This window comes from Mirounga leonina, unplaced genomic scaffold (assembly GCF_011800145.1).
Source record: "Mirounga leonina isolate KUSES-001 unplaced genomic scaffold, KU_Mleo_1.0 Mir_154, whole genome shotgun sequence".
Classification (NCBI taxonomy): domain Eukaryota; kingdom Metazoa; phylum Chordata; class Mammalia; order Carnivora; family Phocidae; genus Mirounga; species Mirounga leonina.
The window spans coordinates 56,218,054-56,241,618 of NW_023270389.1; the positions used below are offsets into that span (position 1 = coordinate 56,218,054).

Sequence of the window (23,565 nt, forward strand, 5' to 3'; positions counted from 1 at the left end):
AGATGAAGGTGACAAAAGTGACCACATCAGCCACGTGGGAGTAAGTACCTGTTGTTGACCTTGTTCTGATTATTTCCATTATGCTGATGTTCAGACCACAACAAGAATAGTGGAGTTCTCTCAGGAGCTGATATAAGGAGATTGTATCCATATTGTAATAGATACTAGTATAATAATAGTTTTAAATAACTTCAGACCTTTCATGACTCACAGATCTTCTTTTTCCCATGTGTTACAGCCATCATACCTTTGAAGGGGGCAATTGTGGTTTACAGTTCAGGTTCTGGAAGTAGACTGCTTGGTGCAAATCCTGGCTTACACTTATTAGCTGTGTGACTTTTGAAAAGTTACCTAACCTCTCTGTGCCTCATCTCTCTCATCTGTACAATGAGACTAAGAATCATATCTACCTCATATGAGTTTGTTGTCATGAAATCTTTGGATAATGCCCAGCATATAATAAACTCTTGATAGATATTAGACATGATGGTGAAGTTGATTCTTCAATCAAAATGTGTTCCAGTTATGTTTAAAATTTTTAAGTGTATTCAGATAATTTCATATTTACCTGATAATTTATGGATTACAAAGTGACTTTTACATTTATTATTTTTTGTGTAAATTAGTAGTCAAACTCATTCCAACTAAGGTATATATGACTGATAATAAGTTAATGAACTACCTTTCCAGGAATATTTGCATTAGCACTTAATCTTTGGCTTGAGGAAAAACAATGAAGCATTAACTGAAATTTCAGGCATCTTAAAGGGCCAATTTGGCAAGACTCTGAGTAGCATGCATAGGCGTCTCTCCTATGTCCCTAAAATCATACAGTAGCATAGCAAACAACCATTTAACCTACTTCCAAGGCTTCCAGGCAACTGCATCAAGAATTCAGCAATGTAATGCCAGAGGGAAGAAACCCCAAAATGTCACATCCAGGTTCCATTTCAAATATGGGAGGAGGTAAGTTTAGTGGACTTTGTATTCCAGCTGGACTGTTTGCATGGGGAATGAATCTTGCAACATTATCCCCCTTTCTTTACTCTTTATTTGTTCCTGCACTCCCCCACAGCCAGTCATCTATGAGAAACTGTTTAAGATGCTCCTACCGCTTCCACTAGTCACCTAAATCTGAGAACGGTAGATACAGATTGGTGGGAAGTGAAATTTTATTTTGGAAATGAGATGCAAACCCTATCTATTTAAGATCGAGTACCCTATGGTAAAAGAGAAGTCTTCTGTTCATTTTAGTGTGCCCTCTGTGTTAAAATAAGACATCTTCTTCTTGCCTGACACTCACCCTGGCCCACAGCCATCCTCTATGGTTTGAACTATTTGGGGCAGTGTGGAAATCAATTAACCACATACTGAGGCCAGCTACATGAGAATCCAGATTCCTTTTTTTGCAGAGGTAGGTGTTTGAGAGATGGATGGTGGGAGACTGAGAAAATATACTAGGCCTAAGGCAGGACTCAATCCTTGCCCCTATGGCTATTTGATCTAACCAGTCAATGATCCTTGACAGCAATCCTACTTCTCTGGGAATTAATCCTTGAGCCCCAGCAGGGATGTGGAGACCTACTCTCATCAGCTAGAAGGAAAAGATAGCCATGGGAAGAATGCTGGCTTTAGAGCCAGAATGAGCTGGCTTTAAATTTGGGCAATTTGGGGCAATTTTCTTTACCACTAACCTTTAGTTTTACATCTGTGATATGGACATAGCAATTCCTGCCATCGAAGGCTATTACGGGGATGAGTCATAATATGTGTAAAGTTCTTGGCACATAGTTGGTACACAACAATGTTAGTTGCTGTTGGTGTGGTTATTTCATGGCTCTTCATGGTGCAGGCGTTGAAATTTGTTTTCAGTAGCTTAGATTGAAGGAAGTCCTTGGCCTTGAATAGTGCTCATCATTTTATTTGTACTCGAATGAAATAAAACTCTCCCATAGAATTTGGATGTCGAAATGAAATAAAATTGCACAGAAAACCTCAGTTATCCAGAGCACAGAGGGATGAATCATTTTGAATTATTACATTTTCCAGATAGTTTGGGGTTTACTTCTTTAAGTGTCTGAGATATATTTTAATCACTCCGGATATATGTTATATTTCCCCAGACTCTTTAAAACGGAGGATGAGAAGTAAAATTCTAACTCTAAAACTCTCTTCCTAAGCCATTACTTCTACTCTGTGAGATTGTACAAATGTTAGAATTATATGCAGTCTAAGTAAATGACTTGAAACGAAGGTCTATATTATTGTCTATGGTATTGTCTATGGGTAAAACCCTGAGCTTTCATTCGTGTTTTTTTGTTTTTTTTTTAATATCTATTTTGCTTGCCCAGAAGTCTTGTTGCTTTTTTAAATTCTTGACTATGCTTTAGTTAGTTGATGGTTGGAAATCTGAGTTCTGGCCAGGATAGATGCTACTGAGTGTAGAAGTCTCATGCTGGCCTTTCATCCATAAATTGGCAGCACCCGGCATAAATGCCAAGTTGTAGCTTGGTGTTGCCAAACCACTCCCACCTGCACCCCTCCCCAGGCATGCCTGGGAGAAGCCTCACTAGTGCACAGGGCGAGGATGAGTAACCCATTTGACAGGTTGGACAAATCACGATTTGTAAAAATACAAGAACATTTCCTTTAGGCATGTATTTGATAGGAATACATTTTTAAACCAGGAAATAAAATATCTGCAGCTGTACCTAATCACTTAAACACTTTCTATCACTAAGCATGTCAATTTGAGACTAAAATTTCAGAAACTGTAGCTTGCTTGCACTGAACTGTTTGTAATGATGCACCTTTGAGCAAATTTTGTTCTTCAGTAAGTTTTCTGTAGCTGTTTTGGTCAATTAACTTTTGAGAACTTCTAAAGGCAATGGAAAGAATGCCACTTTCCACTATAGGAATTTCCTATGATGTTTTGACAGCTGGAACAATGGAAGCATCATGTCCAGGAACATCATTTTCTAACTTCATGAGGCCAAGAATCAGGAAGCATTGAATAAGGGCCATCATACTTGATTCAAGATAGCTCTAGTCAACAACTTGCCATGCCAGGTCCAGCCAATAGACAAGGTTTGACCTGCGAGGGCAACTCTCCTTATCAGACCTGTTTGTTCTTTGCTTCCAAAGCTATTTTGTAACTTTCCAGAGACAATTCTTCCTGTTTATTAGCAGAGGCTCTTCCTTATAAACTCTTTCTTTCTTTTTGATTTAGACTGAAATAATATTATTACTCTCAGGAAATTGTTCAAGCTTTTAACATTTCTCAACTCCTTATTATTCAGATTATAATATTCAGATCCTTTTCATCAACAGAGTGAAAGTTCAGCCTATGGTCGATATCGATTATCCATGTCAAACTATCTTTGAGGGGAAGAAAAGATACAATGGAATCCCATGTTAAGATTTTCACTAGCACAACAGTCACAACTCAGATGCCTATAGCAGTCAGGAGGCTAATTCAATGAAAAAATATGTCCTTTAGGGACTGGGGGCCACAGAGTCACTGTCCTAACTAAAGGAGGTAGCCAGGATTCAGGATAGGCAAATTCTATGCAGGAATTTTATCCAGTGTCACAAGAACAACATTTTAGTTGTTATTGTTGTTGTTGTTGTTGAAGACAGCAACTCAGATTCTTAGATAGTATCTCCATAATGTTAATGTTGGCATTTAATTTGTTGTGATACCATGCAATCTTAAACACCTGTGAGCTAAGACTTGATAACCTTGATTTTAGCCCACAGGGTCTTAAATCTTAGGAATTCAATACACTCTCAGTGAGCACCTTCTCCATGCTAGGCACTGTGCAAAGTACCAGAGATATTAACACAGATATAATCCAGCACCTGCCTTTGAGTTGCTCACATTCTGGTGACAGTAATGTGTGTGATACAAATAGTTATTATCTAGTTGGAGAAAATGAAATAAATCATACAGTGCCATACCTGTTTAATTATAAATCATGATGGGTGCTGTAAAAGAAAAATACGTAGCACAATTAGAGATCAGGAAAGGAGTAAGCTTACATTTAAGGTGACATCTAAAGGATGAGCACACATTTATCCAAAGGAAGACAAAGAGGTGGAACACTCTAAGCAGAGGAAGTGGTATCTGTAAAGACCCTGAGGTAAGATGGAATTTGGCTTGTTTGGGGAACTAAAAGTTGGCCCAAGAGAGGGATACATAGTAAACAAGGGGAAAAGTCACACACAATGAGAGTGTAGAGAGAAGTAGGGTGGTCCATATTAAGAATTTTGTGAAAGAAGAAACTATTTTTAGGATTTTAAGCAGGAATATGACAAAGTAAGATGTGGAGTTTCAAGGGATTATTCTGTATACAAGTTGGGAAATGGATTGGGAGGGTACTCTTGTACCAGAATCCCAGTGACCAGTTAATAGGCTAATTCTGGAGTCTAGTTTTATCCTAGGGTGATGGCATTAGAGACACAGAGAAGAGTGCAAACTTGGGATATATATTTTGGGGGTAGTTGGTTGCTGTTGGAGTACAAAGTGTGCACAGCTTAGAGGGTATGGAGGGAGATGACACTGGATAGGTAGACTGGAAAAACTCATGAATGACTTCAGCCACCATGATAACAAACTTGGACTTTATCCTAGGCTCTTGAAAGTTTTGCAGAATGAGTTAACACAGTTGGATTTGTGTTGAGCAAATAGTAAGCTGATTCACTCTCCTGTCAAGACTTTATGGTCCCGCTGTAACTAGTCTTTTCCATATACCATCACTGTAATCACCATCAATAAATTGTCAGCTTCTAAGAGCATTAAAATCCATCTTCGTTTCCTATCTGTAAGGCTGATATCATGACTATCATATTATTTCAAGTTTGTTTGTATTCTTTCCCATACATATAAAGATGATGCTCTGTCCTATGGAGATATGTCAGTAAATCTAGATATCTCTACCAACTCTTCTATCTCATGGCTTCCATGCTCAGAACCTCATGTGGTATAGTAATGCATGTTGCTGCCATGCCTGAATGCCTCATTGATGATGGATGCATGTGCCTTATTTCACACTCCTATCTGGAGAGCCCAAACATATGTTGATGCTGTGCAAGCTCACATGAGTGTGAGTGGAATTGATTTTCCTGATGATGTGCAATTAGACAACAGTAGCTAACATTGTTGCAATATAAAATATTCTACTTAGAAATTTAGCATCTCAGACTTTGACTCCTGGAAATGAGGGATCAGATTTACCCTTTTGCTTAACAACTAGACAGACAGACAGACAAAATACATGAGACAGCAGTTGTCAGACACTGAACAACAGACAATACAAGAGAATGCTCCATGGGAGAAGAATAACAAGTGAGGTGGGTCCTATGTGTACCCAAGCTCACTGCATAGAGAGGGTTTCAAGGGCATAGCATAATGAGGGTGAACCCAAGCAGAGCTCAATAGTCCTTTGAGTTAAGAAAACACAGTTTAGACTTTTGGTAGGCCAAAGTGTCTGGATTTGCAGGACAGAATCCTGAAGAGGATGGTACAGACACAGAGAATGAGTTCTTGAGAATCTATGCAGAGGTCTTGTCAAAGTCTTTAACTAAGTGCTGATCTGCACATGCATGTGAGGAAAATATTAAAAGTAAGGAAAATACCACCAGAAAGTAACAGGCAGAATAGTCCCTGGACCACACACATAAAAATAGTTTATGTTCCCATCACCAAACATGGAAAGACCTCCTAACAAATGGGCACTGAGTAGAGATAGAAGCAACAGAAGGTACAGGAGTCGGATAAAAATAGTCTAGACTGCAGACTACTCAGAAGGTGACAAAGCCTTAAAAACAAGACTTGAAAGTATCAAATCAATTCCATGTCTCTTAACTGTTTGCCAACATAAAATACTATTTACAAAAATGGAACAAAATCCAGCAAGCAACATGTAAAACTCACAATGCTAATAAAAATTAATAAGCATTAAAATAAGCAGGAAAAGTACTACCCATAACCAAGAAAAAACTTAATCAATAGAAACAGATCCAGAAATAAAAGAAATGATAGAACTGGCAGGCAAAGTCATTAAGACAGCTATTATAAATATTCTTCATATGCTCCAGAGCATGATGAGGAGAGAAATAGAAGACATAAAAACGCATAAATGGAAACTTCACAGATGAATATAATAGCTGAAGTGGGAAGTACACCACCAGATGAGATTAACAGCCTTGTAAAAGAAAATATTAGAGAATATTATATATAGCAATAGAAACTATCCAAATGAATCATGAAGATAAAAAAGACTGAACAAAATTAACAAAGCATCAGTAATCTATAGGACAATATCAAGTGATGTCACATATGCGCAATTAGAATCCTAGAATGGGGAGAAACAGAAGAAATATTTGAAGAAATCAAGGCTGAAAAATTTCCAAATGTGATGACAGCTATAAACCAACAAAGGCTTGACAAAACCAAGAAGAAGAAAAATGAAGAAAACCATACCAAGGCACATCATAATCAAGTTACTAAAGACCTGTGATGAAGAGAAAATGTTAAAAGTAGTCAGAACAACAACAAGACACAGAAACAAAAATAAGAATGACAGCAGACGTCAGTAGAAACAATGCAAGCCAGAAGACAGTTAGGGATATCTTTAAAGTACTGGTGTGGAGTGGGGGAGGGCAATTTGTCCACTTAGTATTCTATACCAAGCAAAAATATCTATTTAAAATGAAGAAAAAATAAAGGCTGTCTTAAGCATAGAAATAAGAAATAATTTCTCACTAGCAGACCAGAAAAACATGTTAAAGGAAGTCTTTTAGTCAGAAAAAAAATGATATTAAAAGGATATTTGGATCCACAATAATGAATAAAAAGCTTCAGAAATGGGTAATATAGAGAAAATTTTTCCTCATTTTTAATCTGTTGAAAAAATAATCATCTAAACTTTAAATTTATTTACTACAATTAAATATGATTTATTACAGGGTATAGTATATATGCAGAAGTAATATGCATACTAAACGATAGCACAAAGGCTAGGAGGGAGGAAATGGGAATTTACTATTGCAAGTGTCTTATAAGCGAAATGGTATAAGATTATTTGAAGGTAGACTCTTAAAGTCTTATCTTGTAAACTGAAGAGCACCAGTAATAAAACAAAGCAAGGTTAATAAAATAATAGGGGAGATAAAAAGAAATATTCAATTAATCTAAAAGAAAGCAAGAAAAAGAAAAAGGAATAAAGACCAGATGGATAAATAGAAAATAAGAGCAAGATGGTAGATTTAAACTCAACCATATCAATAATTATATTATAAGCAAATGGGAAGAACACTACAACTAAGAGACAGATTCTAAGACTGGATAAAAAGAAATACCTTACTATATGCTGAATTTGAGAAATCCACCTTAAAGACAAAGACAAGAAAAAGTAAAAGATGGAAAAAGATATACCATACTAACTAACACTAACAAACACAAGAGGGTATATAATGTATTATTCCACTTATATGACCTTAGAGGCAAGAAGAATATAGTGACAGAAAGCACATCAGTAGCTGCTGGGCCCAGCAGGTAGGGGAATATACTGACTGGAAATGGCACAAGGCAATTTCTCAGAGTGATAAAACTGTTCTGTACCTTCATTGTGATGGTAGCTATACAACTGTACACATCTGTCAAAATTCAGCAAACATTATACTTAAAATTGGTGGATTTTATTGTATGCAATTTCAGTAAAGATGATTAAAGGAAGAGAGGGAAGGAGGCAGAAAAAGAGAGAGGAAGGAAAGGAGGAAGGGAGGAATAAAGAGAAGAAAAGGAACAGGAAAAGAGAATGGGCGGAAAGAAAATAATCATTTGTTTTCAAAAAGCACAATCACTTCAGTAAGAATAGTTTGCATGAACCCTTCACCCCATTGTGTAAAACATTTGATCCCTTTTTTCTGATCCTGATTGCCTGCCTGTGTCTCCACTCTGATGGTCTCCCTTTCGATGTCAAATTTATCAAGCTGTTGTACCAAACAAAGGTAAATGCATCCCAAGAGAAATTCCTGCACCAGCTGATGATAGTGAAACTCACCTAATTAAATGAGGCATGGCTCACACATTTGGCTGTCCATAACACTGACTTCCCCTTCCTGACCTCACTTGCTCCATCTCTAACCACATCTTTTTATTGTTGAAATTCCACCCAAGACTCTGCACTTCTTTTAACCAACAGCATCTCAGTTCCCTCTCTTCAATAAGAAAGACCAACTTGTACATCCTCCTCTCCCACCAGTCAGGCCCAGAGTAGATATGGAGGTGTTAATGGTGGGTCTTCGGATACACAAAGGGCAGGAGTAAGACATCTAAACTTCAGATGGTAGACACATTTCATAACCACAACAGCAACTAGACGGCATAGAGGAGCTGGACTCCAAGGCTCTTGGGACAGCTGGGATGTTCAGAAGATGGAGGTATGATAAAGCAATAAAATAGGGCTGAGGGTGGCAGAGGTGGGGAAGAAGATGTGAAATACAGAAGAAAAACAAAACAACATAGAAACAGCTCTCAGTGTACTCACATCCCATGCTAACAGGCGGTTAAATGGAAGATATCTTGTCAAGCACTATAGAGAAAATAGAAACAAAACCCATCTCATATCCTGAGATGATTTACTGATCAAAGGTGATTCAGCTCTCTGATTATATTTAAGTAACAATCCTTTAGGTAGCCTGGAAAATTAACTTTCTAAACCTTAACGAATATACTAGTAGCTCTCTTATTCAATTCAGATCACCATAGACCAAAGCCCTTATAATTGCATAGACACAGAAGTGGGTATATGGGGATCTTTCCAGATAATGAAGGTTCACTATAGAAAGGCGTATATAGCTCTATAGAGATCTTATGTTCCCCCAGATTTGAGGATGATGAAAAAGTTGTCCTCAGTGACTGTCCCGATGTTTTCATGACTCTTCTTCTCCAGGTGCTTCTTACTCTGACCATACATTCCCTGTAGAGAAGATGGATGATGCCATAGCTCCAGGCCAGGAATATACCTATGAGTGGAAGATCAGTGAGGACAGCGGGCCCACACACAATGACCCACCATGCCTTACACACATCTATTATTCCTATGAAAATTTGATACAGGACTTCAACTCTGGGCTAATTGGACCTCTGCTTATTTGTAAGAAAGGTAAAAAAAAAAAAAAGAGCAACAACTAAGATTGAAATGGTAAGATGTACTATAATGGAATGAGGCTTGGGAGAATCTTGGAACCTTTTTGTAAATCAAACAAAAGGAGAAGCACAGAAACCAGATCCTTGCTTGACACTGGTATTGGAGGGTTAGAATCTTCCGGTTTCTTTGAATCCTTCCTTTGTCTCAGTCCTGGGAGACTCTCCCAAGTAAATCCCTGTCTGAGAGTATGTTCTGATACCAGGCCCATATGATGTATAACATTTACCTCAAGGCCAAGTCTTTTTGAAAGTATACAACAGCCTATACATTGCTGAGAGTACTTGGAAAGAACTTTGACTAACATAATTGAGGTTTAGGTTGGTAATATGGTATACAAACATTCAAAACTCCAGCTTCCTTTCTTATAAACAAGCTGGACACTTCAGGTGGCAGATTTTAAACATTCAATTGACTTTATAAAAAAATGTCATTGGCTGGGCTTAGGAGCAAGCATGAATTTTCATTTACCCCCAAATAATTCAACCATCTTTCATTAAAACAATAAACAACCACAAGAAACTACACTGTGGGAAATAATATGATAGATTCACCCTCTGTCTATACATACACACATACATTCATAACTCACTTATTCACTACACAAATACACATTTTCATTGCCTGATATAAAAGATACTGTGATGGCACTGAAAAAAATTCAAATTTATAAAAAGCTCTTATTTCATTTTACTTTCATTTACTGTCAACTGCCTTTCTCAGCTGTGAGAATGGATTAATCTTGACCTCAACAAATTCTCAAATGCCTCATTACATGTACAAGCAAGATGGCTGTATGAAACTTGGAGTGTACTTTGCTAACTGAGCTAAAGTACATCTTTATTGGCCTGTTGACACTAGAGGAAATGAGTACTTTCACTAAAGCCTTGACAGTCACCAGATGTTTTTTCTTTGTGCCTGATCAAGTTTACCTTTAAATCCCCATTCCTCAAGGCTATGAGGTGTCAGAGAAAATACTTACTGTGGCACCAGGATTTTAATAAGCCCCCAGTCATTATTACTGGATAAAGATGGTATTTTTTTTTAAGATTTTAATTATTTATTTGACAGAGAGAGACACAGCAAGAGAGGGAACACAAGCAGGGTGAGTGAGAGAGGGAGAAGCAGGCTTCCTGCGGAGCAGGGAGCCCGACAAGGTGCTTGATCCCAGGAGCCTAGGATCATGCCCTGAGCGGAAGGCAGACGCTTAACGACTGATCCACCCAGGCACCCCAAAGATGTTATTTTTTAAAGATTTATTTATCGGGGGTGCCTGGGTGGCTCAGTCAGTTAAGCATCTGCCTCTGGCTCAAGGCGTGATCCCAGGGTCCTGGGATCGAGCCCCACATCAGACTCCCTGCTCAGCGGGGGGCCTGCTTCTCCCTCTCCCACGCCCCCTGCCTGTGTTCTCTCTCTGTGTCTGTCAAATAAATAAATAAAATCTTTAAAATAAATAAATAAAGATTTATAAATAAATAAATAAAGATTTATTTATTTATTTCAGAGAATGAGAGTGTGCAAGTTGGGGGAGGGGCAGAGGGAGAGAGAATCACAAGCAGATTCCATGCTGAGTGTGGAGCCCGATGCGGGGCTCGATTGCAGGACCTGAGATCAGGACCTGAGCCGAAGTCAAGAGTCAGCTGCCCAACTGACTGAGTCACCCAGGGGCCCCAAGATGCTATTTTTTAAAATAAGAACTTCTTAACGTTATCATTATGATTGACTGCTTGCCTTAATTTTTTTTTTTTTTTTTTTTTTTTTTTTTGCTATCTAGGAATACCTAGTGAGAGTCTTCTGTCTGGGATGCTATTAAAAAGTATGTCTTTTCTTTCATAGGCACCCTTACTGAGGATGGGATGCAGAAGATGTTTGACAAACAACATGTGCTGATGTTTGCTGTGTTTGATGAAAGCAAGAGCGGGAGCCAGTCATCATCTTTAATGTACACAGTCAATGGCTATGTGAACGGGACGATGCCAGGTGACGCATGGGCTGCATGCTATCCAACCACAGCAGAAACATCAGTGCCTCTGGTCCCATTGCTTTCCTCAAAGCCATATGGAAGTTGACCAAATTCATACTCACTATTTTTCAACTCCTAATCAAAAAGATAATGTAATCCACCTCAGTGGTTGTCAAGATTCCATCATCTGTTTTTTGGTTGTTTTTTTTAATGTTAATACTATTTTATTTAAACTGATATATCCAAAATGTTATCATTTTAACATGGGATCAATATAAGCAATTATTAGTGAGATAGTTTACATTCTTTCTCTTTATAGTAAATCTCTGAAATTCAGCATACCTTTTACCCTCATAGCACAACTCATTCCATGTTCAAGAAGTGACAACCATCTTGGACATGCAGCTCTACACTTTGAACTAACGGTGTCATAAAGGGTTAAAACCGCCCCCCAGGGGGGTGACTTAGGTATTTCAAGGGTCAAATACATAGATGGTACATGTGCACAAATGCTGCCATACTTGGACTCTTGATTCATGAGAAGCCTTGAGAAGAGATCCAAGAAAGCATTTCTAGAACATTCTTCAGAAGAGTGTATTGTTATCATTTGCCAAATTCATGGCTGTTCACTTGTCAAAATATTTTTTTGAGAAAAGATGCATATGTGGAGAATTTTTTTCTTTCTTTTTTTTAACTTTTATTTGAATTCAATTAACATATTATATATTATTGATTTCAGAGGTAGGGGTCAGTGATTCATCAGTCTTCTATAGAAAAAGAGCGTGCAGCTTAATATATTGGATGTAGGGATCCAAGTAGGTTTCACCTTGCCCTGTGCCTCCAGGAAGATCTCCAAAATACTAGCTCACTCTCCTTCAGTGAGTTCTGTGGTCCCTGCTGCATGGTCCATGCCTTCTTCCACAGAGGAAGCCCTACGAAATACAAATTCGAGGTTAATCCCTAGCAGGAAGGATCAACAGAAAGAATTCAAGGAAGACACTTACAGTGAAGATGAATAGATTAGGAGAAATACCCCACATACAAAAACACTCTGAGCATTTCAAAAGGTGATGGATTAGTAATATCCAGTGGCATGTAGGATGTTCTCTCTTTCCATTTGCATGGAGACTATTGTGGAAAAGCAAAATCATAGCAACAATTAAGAGAAAGAAAAACAATAAATCTGACTCCCATCCAGACTTCTTCCATCTCTCTGATAGAAATGACTTAGAACCAAAGATCCTGAGGAAAAAGAATGGAAAAATGAAAACATTATTTTATTAAATAATTCCATATATCAGAACACTAAGCTTCTCAGAAGTCATTCTCTGTACTAAAAATCACAAGTGGCTTTACTTACTAAAAACAAAACTTGTCAAAAGTTGAGATCTGGACATTGTTTTTAAATTGTATTCTATTTCATTTGGCTCTATCTTCCCACCTGGGTTATTACAGATGTACTCAGATGACTCTGGTTTTGATTCAGAGTTCCAAACTTAGTCAGTTGACCTCTGTCTTAGGAGATCTGAGTTCAAGCCTTGCTCATATCTCCAGCTTAGTGTGGTCCTTGGAAGTTTATTGTCTCAATGTGCCTATTTACAAAAATGGATTAACCATTTATCCTGGTGCAGAGGGTGTTTAGGAATTTTTTTACATATAAAATAGCCTTGCCGCTGCTATAATCCTTAGAGGGGAGTGATTAAAGAGACATTGTATCTGTGTTCTAGCAGGTGAATCATTCCTGTATATTTATAGAAGGCAAACAAAAGCAATTCATATGCAAAAAATTAATAACTTGGTCAGTGCATAGAGCCTATGAATTTAAAGTCAAAAAAGAGTAGTTGGGGCTTAAGAGAGGCAGGATAGGGGGCTGTCGTTAATAGAAACAGAAAAGTTAAAGCTGTACAATTGTCTTATGGAGCAGGGTAAATTAAATAAATATGATAAATGCTAATATAGATATATTAAATGCTTAATTCAGCATAAGCATTTCTTTGGGGTAGATAAATACTTTCATCAAAACCTCCTACCTTCTAGGTTCTTGTTCGCAGGTTCTAGCTTCTTGTTCTCACTGATGATCTAGGAATCCCTGCCAGGTTACAAGGGTCTCCTAAAAAATATAAGCCCCTCAGCCTCTCTGTGGGTAAGGGACTGATTCTCAGCCCCATAATTGTAGTATCTAGTGATTATGGATCTGAAATTTAAAACCCAAACCAAGGATGGAAGCCAGGGTTTGAATCTCCTGCAGAGCAAATTAGCATTTTCCTAGTTACTGTGAGCACAAAGGAGGAAAACTCAGCTTTTATTCTGTTTTCATTACTTCATCCATGAAATGCTCCTAGTGGCCTAGCATAATGAACACTTGTCCATTGCATTTAAGGAGAGCCTATATCCCACAGAGTAATTCATTGCCTCGTCATTTAAACAATCAACAAGGGGTTAAAGAAGCAATCAAAAACTCTTAAAGCATCTTCACATCTTTCCCTTAGGCAGAGCTTTGACATCTATCCAGCTGAGAGGATTAGACCCCTGAACTCAGCCTTATTGGAGGCTCTGGTGACTCCTTCCAGCTGAGCCCAAATTGATTCTAGATTTCATATGGCTTTCCCAGTTTTAACACTGAAAGTCCTGCCTCCTGAGAAACTCCTCAGTCCCTGGTAGACCAGGATGGTTGATGACCTACTTGGTTCCCTCCTTGGCCTAACCCTTTAGCAATCCTTGTGTTTCTGAACTAACTTTCCTCATCTTTGGGCTCTATTCTTACCTCTAGAGCACCACTCATTGCAATGAGTTGTGACTGCTTGTTTGCCCATCGCTTAGACATCTGCTTTGCTCGGGCAGGAACCACAGTTGGAGTGTCTCTACACCCAGAAACAATGCTTGATGCATAGCAGGTGCTCAGTACATATCTGGTGAGTGAATTTTTTATTACAGAGGCTGACTGCCTGTTTCACTTCCCATCTCTCTCTCTCAGATATCACAGTTTGTGCCCATGACCACATTAGCTGGCATCTGATCGGAATGAGCTCTGGGCCAGAATTGTTCTCCATTCATTTCAATGGCCAGGTCTTGGAGCAGAATCATCATAAGATCTCAGCTATTACCCTAGTCAGTGCTACATCCACTACTGCAAACATGACTATGAGCCCACAGGGAAAGTGGATCATATCTTCTCTCATCCCAAAACATTTTCAAGGTAAGAAATTCTTCCAATAGTTTTGCTTGTGAATACAGGATCTTTTCTTCCCAAGCACTAATTCCCTCATTCTCCTTTGCGCTTTCAAGCCACACATGCTCCAGACATACATGCCTTTGTCCTGAGAACAGAATTTCGTTTTTCTGCCCTTAGACTTATAACACATTAGTTGGGATAGAGGAAGTGGAGAAATTGACAAAGTTTTGTTTTTTTTTTAATGAAGCAAAAGCTGGAAAAAGGTCTACTTCCTCAAAAGGAGAAAAAGGGAAGGAAGTAAATGCATACATAGAGATATTCTTCTTTGGGCTTCTTAGTATTCAGCCAAAGAAAAAACCTAAGTGCTAGAACAAATCAAACATCTGCAAATTTATGGAAGCACTAAGTTATAGAAAGCACAAAAGATTTAACATGAAAAGATTATCTTTTATAACAAGATGAACACAAAACCTGGCACAAAGAGGAACCCAGTGGATGATGTTGAATAGAAAAAGCATAGTATTTAGCTAAGGAGTGAACTTTAAAGAATATCGTAAGTTTTGGTAGGAAAAGAAAGTCAGCCCAGGTTGTTATGTGGTATCATATAAACAAAATAACAATTGTTCTATTATACATTGTTGCTGTAAAACTGTTGGGAATACCCCTGAAACAAATAATACATTATATGCTAATAATAAATAGGGGCGCCTGGGTGGCTCAGTTGGTTAAGCGACTGCCTTCAGCTCAGGTCATGATCCTGGAGTCCCAGGATCGAGTCCCGCATCGGGCTCCCTGCTCGACAGGGAGTCTGCTTCTCCCTCTGACCCTCCTCCCTCTCATGCTCTCTGTCTTTCATTCTCTCTGTCTCAAATAAATAAATAAATAAAAATCTTTTATATGCAAATAAATAAATAAATAAATAAATAAATAAATAAAAATAAAACTGTTGGGAAGAGCGTCTGCGTAAATAGAGACCAAAATGGAAGTAAATGATATCCCTATAGGAAATTATTTTCTTACCAAAACAATGTATATAAAAGCCAGACACATAAGAAAGAGACATTTTGATGAGACCGTTTGTTTCCTGTTCACACTGAGCAACCAAAATTATATTTGAAATCATGAAATTGTCACAATACCCTTGGAAGATAGAGTCCCCAATAATAATAAAACAACAGCAACAAAACTAACATTGACATTAAGCACTATGTATATTAACTTATTTAATTTTTAACAACAATTTTATACAGTATGTACTATTATTATCTCCATTTTACAAATAAAGGGACAGATAACAGGAAAAATAAGAAATCAACAAGACTTAAGTCATAAGATTTTAAGGATCTAGAAATTACATTTTTTTCCTCTGAAAGAAACAAAGGAAATCTTTTCATGTTTTTTCCCTAACCCATCCTCTCTTTCCTTTGCTTTTAATTCTTGCCCTTTCTCTATGACACTAAAATAGCTGCAAACCAAAATGTTCAGAAGTTTCCTGAGCAGTACTTTTACTGTTATTATTTAAACCTTCCACAAATTTATTTAAAAGATAGGCATTTTGATCAGCTGTAATTTCTTCTCTCAAATTCTTTCATTGCCTTTGTGTTCTAATTCAGCTGGGATGCAGGCTTACATAGACATTAAAAACTGTGCAAAGAAAACCAGGAATCCTAAGAAACTAACTCGTGATCAGAGGCGGCACATGAAGAGGTGGGAATACTTCATTGCTGCAGAGGAAGTCATTTGGGACTATGCACCAATAATACCAGCGAATATGGACAAGTGAGTTTTGGGGTGCTTACCACTATGTGAAGGCTCAGGGGTCTTAGATGCATGGGGTGAAATGCCATGAGTTGACAGCTCTCAAGGGTATACATGTATTGCGTTCAGGTCTTGTTGTCCAAATCAACCTGGAATTACTCTAAACTCACCATGGGAACTCAGCAGCATAAGAGTAGTAATAGTAGTAGCAGCAATAATATTACTAGTAATAGCGGCTACCACTTGTTGGATGCTTGTTATTGCTAAGCACTGTGTGAAACATTTCCTATGAGTTTTACTTTAACTTTCCATGTTAGAAACAGCTTTTAATTAATATTAAAAGCTGAGGAAAAGATGTCAGAGAGAGTAAGAATTTTGGAAATTCAAATATCTCTTAACACTTGAAAAATACTCAAGCTCACTCACAATAAGAGAAGTGCAAACTGAACTCCACTGAGATACTATTTTCCACCTCACAGACTCACAAGTCCAGATGACATGATCTGTTGGCAAGGCTGTAGAAAACAACCACTATCATACATTATTAGTGGAAGAGTAATTTGATACAGCCATTCAAGAGCATGATTTGACAATATGCATCACAATTATAAATGCATATGCTCACAATTATAAATGCATATATCCTCTGACCCAGCAATCTTACTATATAGATATACTTGTTCACATATGAAATGATGTTATGTACTGGATATCCACTGCTGCACTGTGAGTAGTAGCAAAGGTTTGGAAACAACCCAAAATGTCCATCAATAGGATATTAGTTTAATAAATTATGGCATATCCATATGATGGAATACTATACATCTGTTTTCAAAAGAGGATGTAAACACTCTCTATGTACTAGTATAAAAAGTTCTCCAAGTGTTGTTAGATTAAGAAGTCAAGGGAGGAAACAATGGCAGAATAGGAGGTCCCCTGCTCATATCCCTCCACAGCAATAGTAATTTGACAGCTATCCACAAACAAAAGTACTTCTGTGAGAGCTTTGGGATCCAGGTAGGAATTTGAGAAATTCCAAGATCTTGCAATGGAAGCCAAGACCAAGGAGGGATATTTTGAGAAGGCACATCATGCTCAGGTAGTAGATTCACTGACAGTGCTCCCAGGTACAAACCTGGCTACAGCCTTGTCCCATTATGGACTGAGCTACAGCCCCACTTGGCCTTGGTCTTGACACCAGCATCATTTGCCAAAGGACCCGGAAGAAGTCACACCTGTCCATAACCCTGGAGGGTGGCCTACAGACCTTGGTCTGAGTATGGATCTTAAAGTGGCCCTGTAACCAGCTCCAGCCTTGGAATAGTCCTGCCAGCTCAGGGACTTTCAGAGAGTCACGCCCATCCATGCCCCAGGAGGCTGGTCTGCAGACCTCAGTTCCTCCGAAGATCTTGAAGCATCACTGTAACCCAGCTCTGACTCTCCCAATTGTAGTCTTGCCCACCCAGGGACTACCCAGTCACCTGGTGGGAACATTCTCAAGGACCAGATGGGAGCTATACCCATCAAAAAACCTAATAACAGCCCTGCCATTTACAGACTCAACTTTAGATCTTGAAATAAGCCACTAACCCAGCATTAGCTCTACTGACCAAGGTCCTAGAGGCAGTCGCATCTTCCCAGAGACCAGACAGGATCCATGCCCACTGAGCCCCTGGCAAAAGGCCCACTAACCACAGATATTGCTACAGGCTCAAAAGCAGCCACAGGAACTTGTTCCAACTTCACTCATCACAGAGGCAATCCCAGCAGCCCAGAGACTTGACAGGAGAAGGTCTTTACCTGACAAAATCACTCAGTAAAGACTGGAAGAGGGTGTTTGCTCCTTCAAATGTACATGAACACAAGGCTGCATGAATCACAAAAAATTAGGCAAATATGACACCACCAAAGGAAACTAATAAAGCTCAAATAACCTATGTGAAAGAAATAGAGATCTACAAATTGTCTGACAAAAAATTCAAAATAATCTTAAGGAAGCTCAGTGAGGTGCAAGAGGACAGATAGGCAATGAAATGAAATCAGGAAAACAACGCATGAATAAAATAAGTGTAAGAAATAAATAAAAACCACAAAAAATAACCAAACAGAGAACCTGGAACTGAAGGATATAATGACAGAACTAAAAAATTCAATAGAGAACTTCAATAGCAGACTTGATCATGCAGAAGAAAGATTCTGCAAACTCAAAGATAGCTAATTTGAAATTATTCAGTTACAGAGACAAAAAAGGAAAAAAAAAGAATGGAAATGAGTGAAGAAAGCTTACAATACCTATATTCACCATCAAAAGAATTAATATATACATTATGAGAGTCCCAAAAGGAGAAGAAATGAATGGGCAGAATGCTTATATAAAGATAATGACTAAAATCTTCCTGAATCTTGGGAGGTTATAGATATACAGATTCATGAAGCTCAAAGTACTCCAAGCAAGATCTACCCAAAGATTATCCTGAGATACATGATAATCAAATTGTCAAAAGTCATAGACAAAGAGAGAATCCTGAAAGTAGCAAGAGATAAGCAACTTGTCATATAAAAGGGGATCCCCATAAGACTATCCACAGATTTCTTAGAAGAAACATTGTAGGCTAGGAGAGTGTGGGATGATATACTCAAGGTGCTGCAAGGAAAAAAAAAAAAAACCCTCTGCCAACAAAGAATAGTATACTATACTAAGCAAAGCTTTTCTTCAGAAGTGAAGAGATTTCTTCAGAAGTGAAGAGACATTCCAAGACAAAGAAAAGCTGAGGGAGTTCAACATCACTAGGCATGCCTTACAAGAAATGCTAAAGAGAGTTCTTCAAGTTGAAAGGACACTAAGTAACAACATGAAAATATGAAAGTATAAAAGTTTCTGGTAAAGGTAAATATATAGTCAAATTCAGAATATTTTAATACTGTAATGGTGGTACATAATGACTTTTAACTCTAGTTAAAATTAAAAAAAAAAACTTTAAAATAAAAGTCTAAAGACAAAAGTATTAAAATCACCAGGCTAAAATACTTTGTTAATGGATATACAATATAAAAAGATGTAAAGTGTGACATCACAAATTGGGAGGGAGTAGTAATAGTGTAGAAATTTTTATGCAATTGAATTTAAGCTGTCATCACCTTAAAATAAACTGTTAGAACTATAAGATGTTTTATGTAAGCCCCATGGTAACCACAAGCAAAAACTTCTACCTCTAGTAGATACACAAAAGATAAAGGAATTAAAACCTGCAAATACAAAAAATCAACAAATCACAAGGAAAATAGCAACAAAGGAAGAAAGGAACAAAAGAACTACAAAAAAGTCAGAAAACAATAAAATAGCAATAGTAAGTCCTTACCTATCAATGCTTATTCTAAATGTAAATGAATTAATTCTCCAATCAAAAGATAACAGAGTAGCCAGATGGATAAAAAAACTAAGATCTAACAATGTACTGTCTACAAGAGACTTACTTTAGCTTTAAGCACACACATTGGTTAAAAGTAAAGGGATAAAAAGATTTTCCATGCAAATGGTAACCAAAGAACAGGAGTGGCTATACTTATATAAGACAAAATAGACTTTAAGTCAAACTGTCATAAGAGACAAGGTCACTATATGATAAAGGGGTTAATTTATCAAGAGGCTATAACAATTATAAATATATATGCCCCTAACATTGAACCACCTAAATATATGAAGTAGATATTAACAGAACTGAATGGAGAAATAGACAATACAATAATAGTGGGGGATTTAAATACCTCACTGTAAACAATAGATAAATCATTCAGACATAAAATCAGTAAGGAAACTGAAATTGAATAACACTATAGACCAAGTGGACCTAATAGACATGTAAAGAACAATCCATCCAACAGCAGCAGAATACATATTCTTCTCAAGTGCACATGAAATATTCTCTAAGATACATCATATGTTAGGCCACAAAATAAGTCTTAACAAAATAATATCAAGTGTCTTTTCTGACCACAGTGGTATGAAACTAAAAATCAATAACAGAACAAAAATTGGAAAATTCACAAATATTTGGAAATTAAACACACTTTCTAGAATGGTCAAAAAGAAATCTAATGGGAAATCAAAAAAATATCATGAGACAAGTGAAAATGGAAACACAACATACAAAAACTTTGGAATACAACAAAAACAGTTATGAGAGTTTATAGAAGTAAATGCCTACATTAGAAAACAAAAAAAGTTCTAAAATAAACAACCTAACTTTATACCTCAGGGAGCTGGGGTGGGGGGGATGAGCAAATTAAACCCAAAGTTAGCAGAGGGAATGAAATGAAGATTAGAGGAAAGATAAATGAGGTAGACACTGGAAAAACAATAGAAAAGATCAACATAACCAAGAGCTGATTTTTTGAAAAGATAAACCAAACTGACAAACCTTTAGCTAAACTAACCAAGGGAAGAGGACTCAAATAGTTAAAATTATAACTGAAAGAGGAGACACTACAATTAATATCACAGAAATGCAAAGGATCCTGAGAGACTACTATAAATGATGATATGCCAACAGATTGTATAGTCTAGAATAAATGGACAATTTCCTAGAAATATACACCCTACCAAGACTGAATCATAAAGAAATAGAACATCCGAACAGACTAGTAACAAGTAAGAAGATTGAATCAGTAATCAAAAATCTCTGAACAAAGAAAAGCCCAAAATCACGTGGCTTCACAGATGAATTATACCAAACATTTAAAGAAGAACTAACACTAATCTTCAAATTCTTCCAAAATATTGAAGAGGAGAGAACACTTCCAAACTTATTTTACAAGGCCAGCATTATCCTCACACCAAAGCCAGATAAGGACAATACAAGAAAAGAAAATGATGGCTCAATATCCTTGTTGAATACAGATGCAAAAAGCCTCACCAGAATATTAGCAAACCAAATACACAGCACATTAAAATGATCATACACCATGATCAAGTGCGATTATCCTTGGGATGCACGGATTTTTCACCATGCACAAATCAATAAATGTGATCTACTACATCAACAAAATGAAGGATAAAAGTCATAATAACAACCCAGTTAATGCAGAAGAAGCAACTGACAAAATTCAACATCTTTTCATGATAAAAACTCTCAACAAGTTAGGTGTAGAAGAAATGTACCTCAACATAATAAAAGCCATATACGACAAACCCAGAGCTAACACATACTCAAAGAAAGCTGTTTCTCTAAGATCAGGAACAAGACAAGAGTGCCTACCATTTTTAATCAAGATAGTGCTAGAAATCCTAACCAGAGCAATTGGGCAAGAAAAAGAAATAAAAGATATCCAAATTGGTAAGGAAAAAGTAAAATTATCTCTCTTTGCAGATGATATGATTTTACATATAGAAAATCCTTAACACTCCACCAAAAATCTATTAAAACTAATAAAAGAATGCAGTATGTCGCAGGGTATGAAATCAACATATAAAAATTAGCTGCACTTATTCTTTTTAAATATTGTATTTTTTGAGCAAGTGAGAGAGAGAGAGCATGAGCAGGGGGCGGGGCAGAGGGAGAGGGGGAAGCAGACTCCCCGCTGAGCAGGGAGCTCAATCCCAGGACTCTGAGATCATGACCCGAGCTGAAGTCAGATGCTTAATTGACTGAGCCACCGAGGTGCCCCTAGCTGCACTTATTAAACTAAAAACAATCTATCCAAAACAGAAATGAAGAAAACAATCCCATTTCAAAGAAATAAAAATAATAAAATGCTTAAGGAATAAATTTAACCAAAGAGGTGAAAGATCTATACACCAAAAACTGTAAGATACTGATGAAAGAAACTGAAGAAGAGACAACCAAATAGAAAGATGTTCTATGTTAATGGATTGGAAGAATTAATTTTGTTAAACTGTTCATATTAATCAAAGCAATCTACAGATTCAATATAATCTCTATCAAAATTCCAATGGCATTTTTCATGAAAATAGAAAAAACAATTCTAAAATTCATATGGAACCACAAAAGATTCAAAATAACCAAAACAATCTCGAACAAGAAGAGCAAAGCTGAAGGCATCACACTTTTAATTTCAAACTATATTACAAAGCTATAGCAATCAAACAGTATAATAATGGCATAAAAACAGACACTTAGACCAATGAAGGCAAATAGAGAGCCCAGAAGTAAACACATACATATATAGTCAACTAATCTTTGACAAGAGCACTAGAAATACACAATCGGGAAAATATAGTCTCTTCAATAATTAATGTTGGAAAAACTGGATATCCACATGCAAAAGAATGAAATTGGACCCTTAGCTCTATACACAAAAATTAACTCAAAATAGATTAAATATTTAAACATAAGACCTGAAACCATAAAACTTCTAGGAGAAAAGGTAGGAAGAAAACTCTTTGACATGGGTCTTCCCAATGATTTTTTGGGGAAAACACAAAAAGCATAGGCAACAAAAACAAAAATAAACAAGTGGGCCTACATCAAACTAAAACGTTTCTGTACAGCAAAAGAAACAATAAAACAAAAAAGCAATCTATGAAATGAGAGAAAATATTTGCAAACCATATCTCTAATAAGGTGTTGAAACCTAAAATATATCAAAAAAACTCAATGGCAAAAAATTTTTTAAAAAACCACCTGATTTAAAAATGGGGAAAGGTGGGCCTGACTGGCTCAGTCAGTGGAGCATGGGACTCTTGATCTTGGTGTTGTGAGTTCAAACCCCATGTTGGGTGTAGAGATTACTTAAAAATAAAATCTTTAAAAAATAATAAAATAAATTTTTAAAAAATGAGCAAAGGACCTTCCAAAGAAGATATATAAATGGCAAATAGATATAGGAAAAGGTGTTCAACATCCCTAGTCATTAGGGAAATACAAATCATATCCACAATGAGATTATGACCTCATACCTGTGAGGATGGCTATTACAAAAAAGAGGTAACCAGGGTTGGTGAGGGTATGAAGAAAATGAACTCTGTACACTGTTGGCGAGAATATAAATTGGTACAGCCATTATGGAAAATAGTAAGAAGGCTCCTTCAAAAATTAAAAATAGGAGTACCATATGATCCAGCAATTCCACTTCTGAATAAATATCCAAAGGAAATGAAATCAATATCCTAAAGAGATATCTGCATTCCCATGTCCATTGAAGCATTAGTCACAATAGCTAAGATATGGAAACAATCTGAGTGTCTGTTGATGGATGAATGGATAAAGAATATCACACACACACACACACACACACACACACACACTGGAATATTACTCAGCCTTAAAAAAGAAGGAAAGAAGGAAAGCCTGCCATTTAAAACAATGTGGATGAACCTGCAAAACATCATGCTAAGACTCATTCCAGACACAAAACGACAAATACTGCATGATCTCACTTATATGTGGACCTAATTAAGCAGTATGGTGACTATAGTTAATATTTTATACTTGAAATTTGTT

General features: G+C 37.0%; 1 protein-coding gene across 1 annotated transcript in view; it reads left to right on the plus strand.

The window, feature by feature from the left end:
* F5 (coagulation factor V) overlaps positions 1-23,565 on the plus strand; it is a 66,288-nt gene that overhangs the window by 11,176 nt on the left and 31,547 nt on the right. The window contains exons 4-7 of the mRNA XM_035010868.1: positions 8,958-9,170; positions 11,049-11,192; positions 14,150-14,371; positions 15,961-16,126. Coding sequence (XP_034866759.1) covers positions 8,958-9,170; positions 11,049-11,192; positions 14,150-14,371; positions 15,961-16,126 — 745 coding nt within the window. The remainder of the gene's footprint in view (positions 1-8,957; positions 9,171-11,048; positions 11,193-14,149; positions 14,372-15,960; positions 16,127-23,565) is intronic.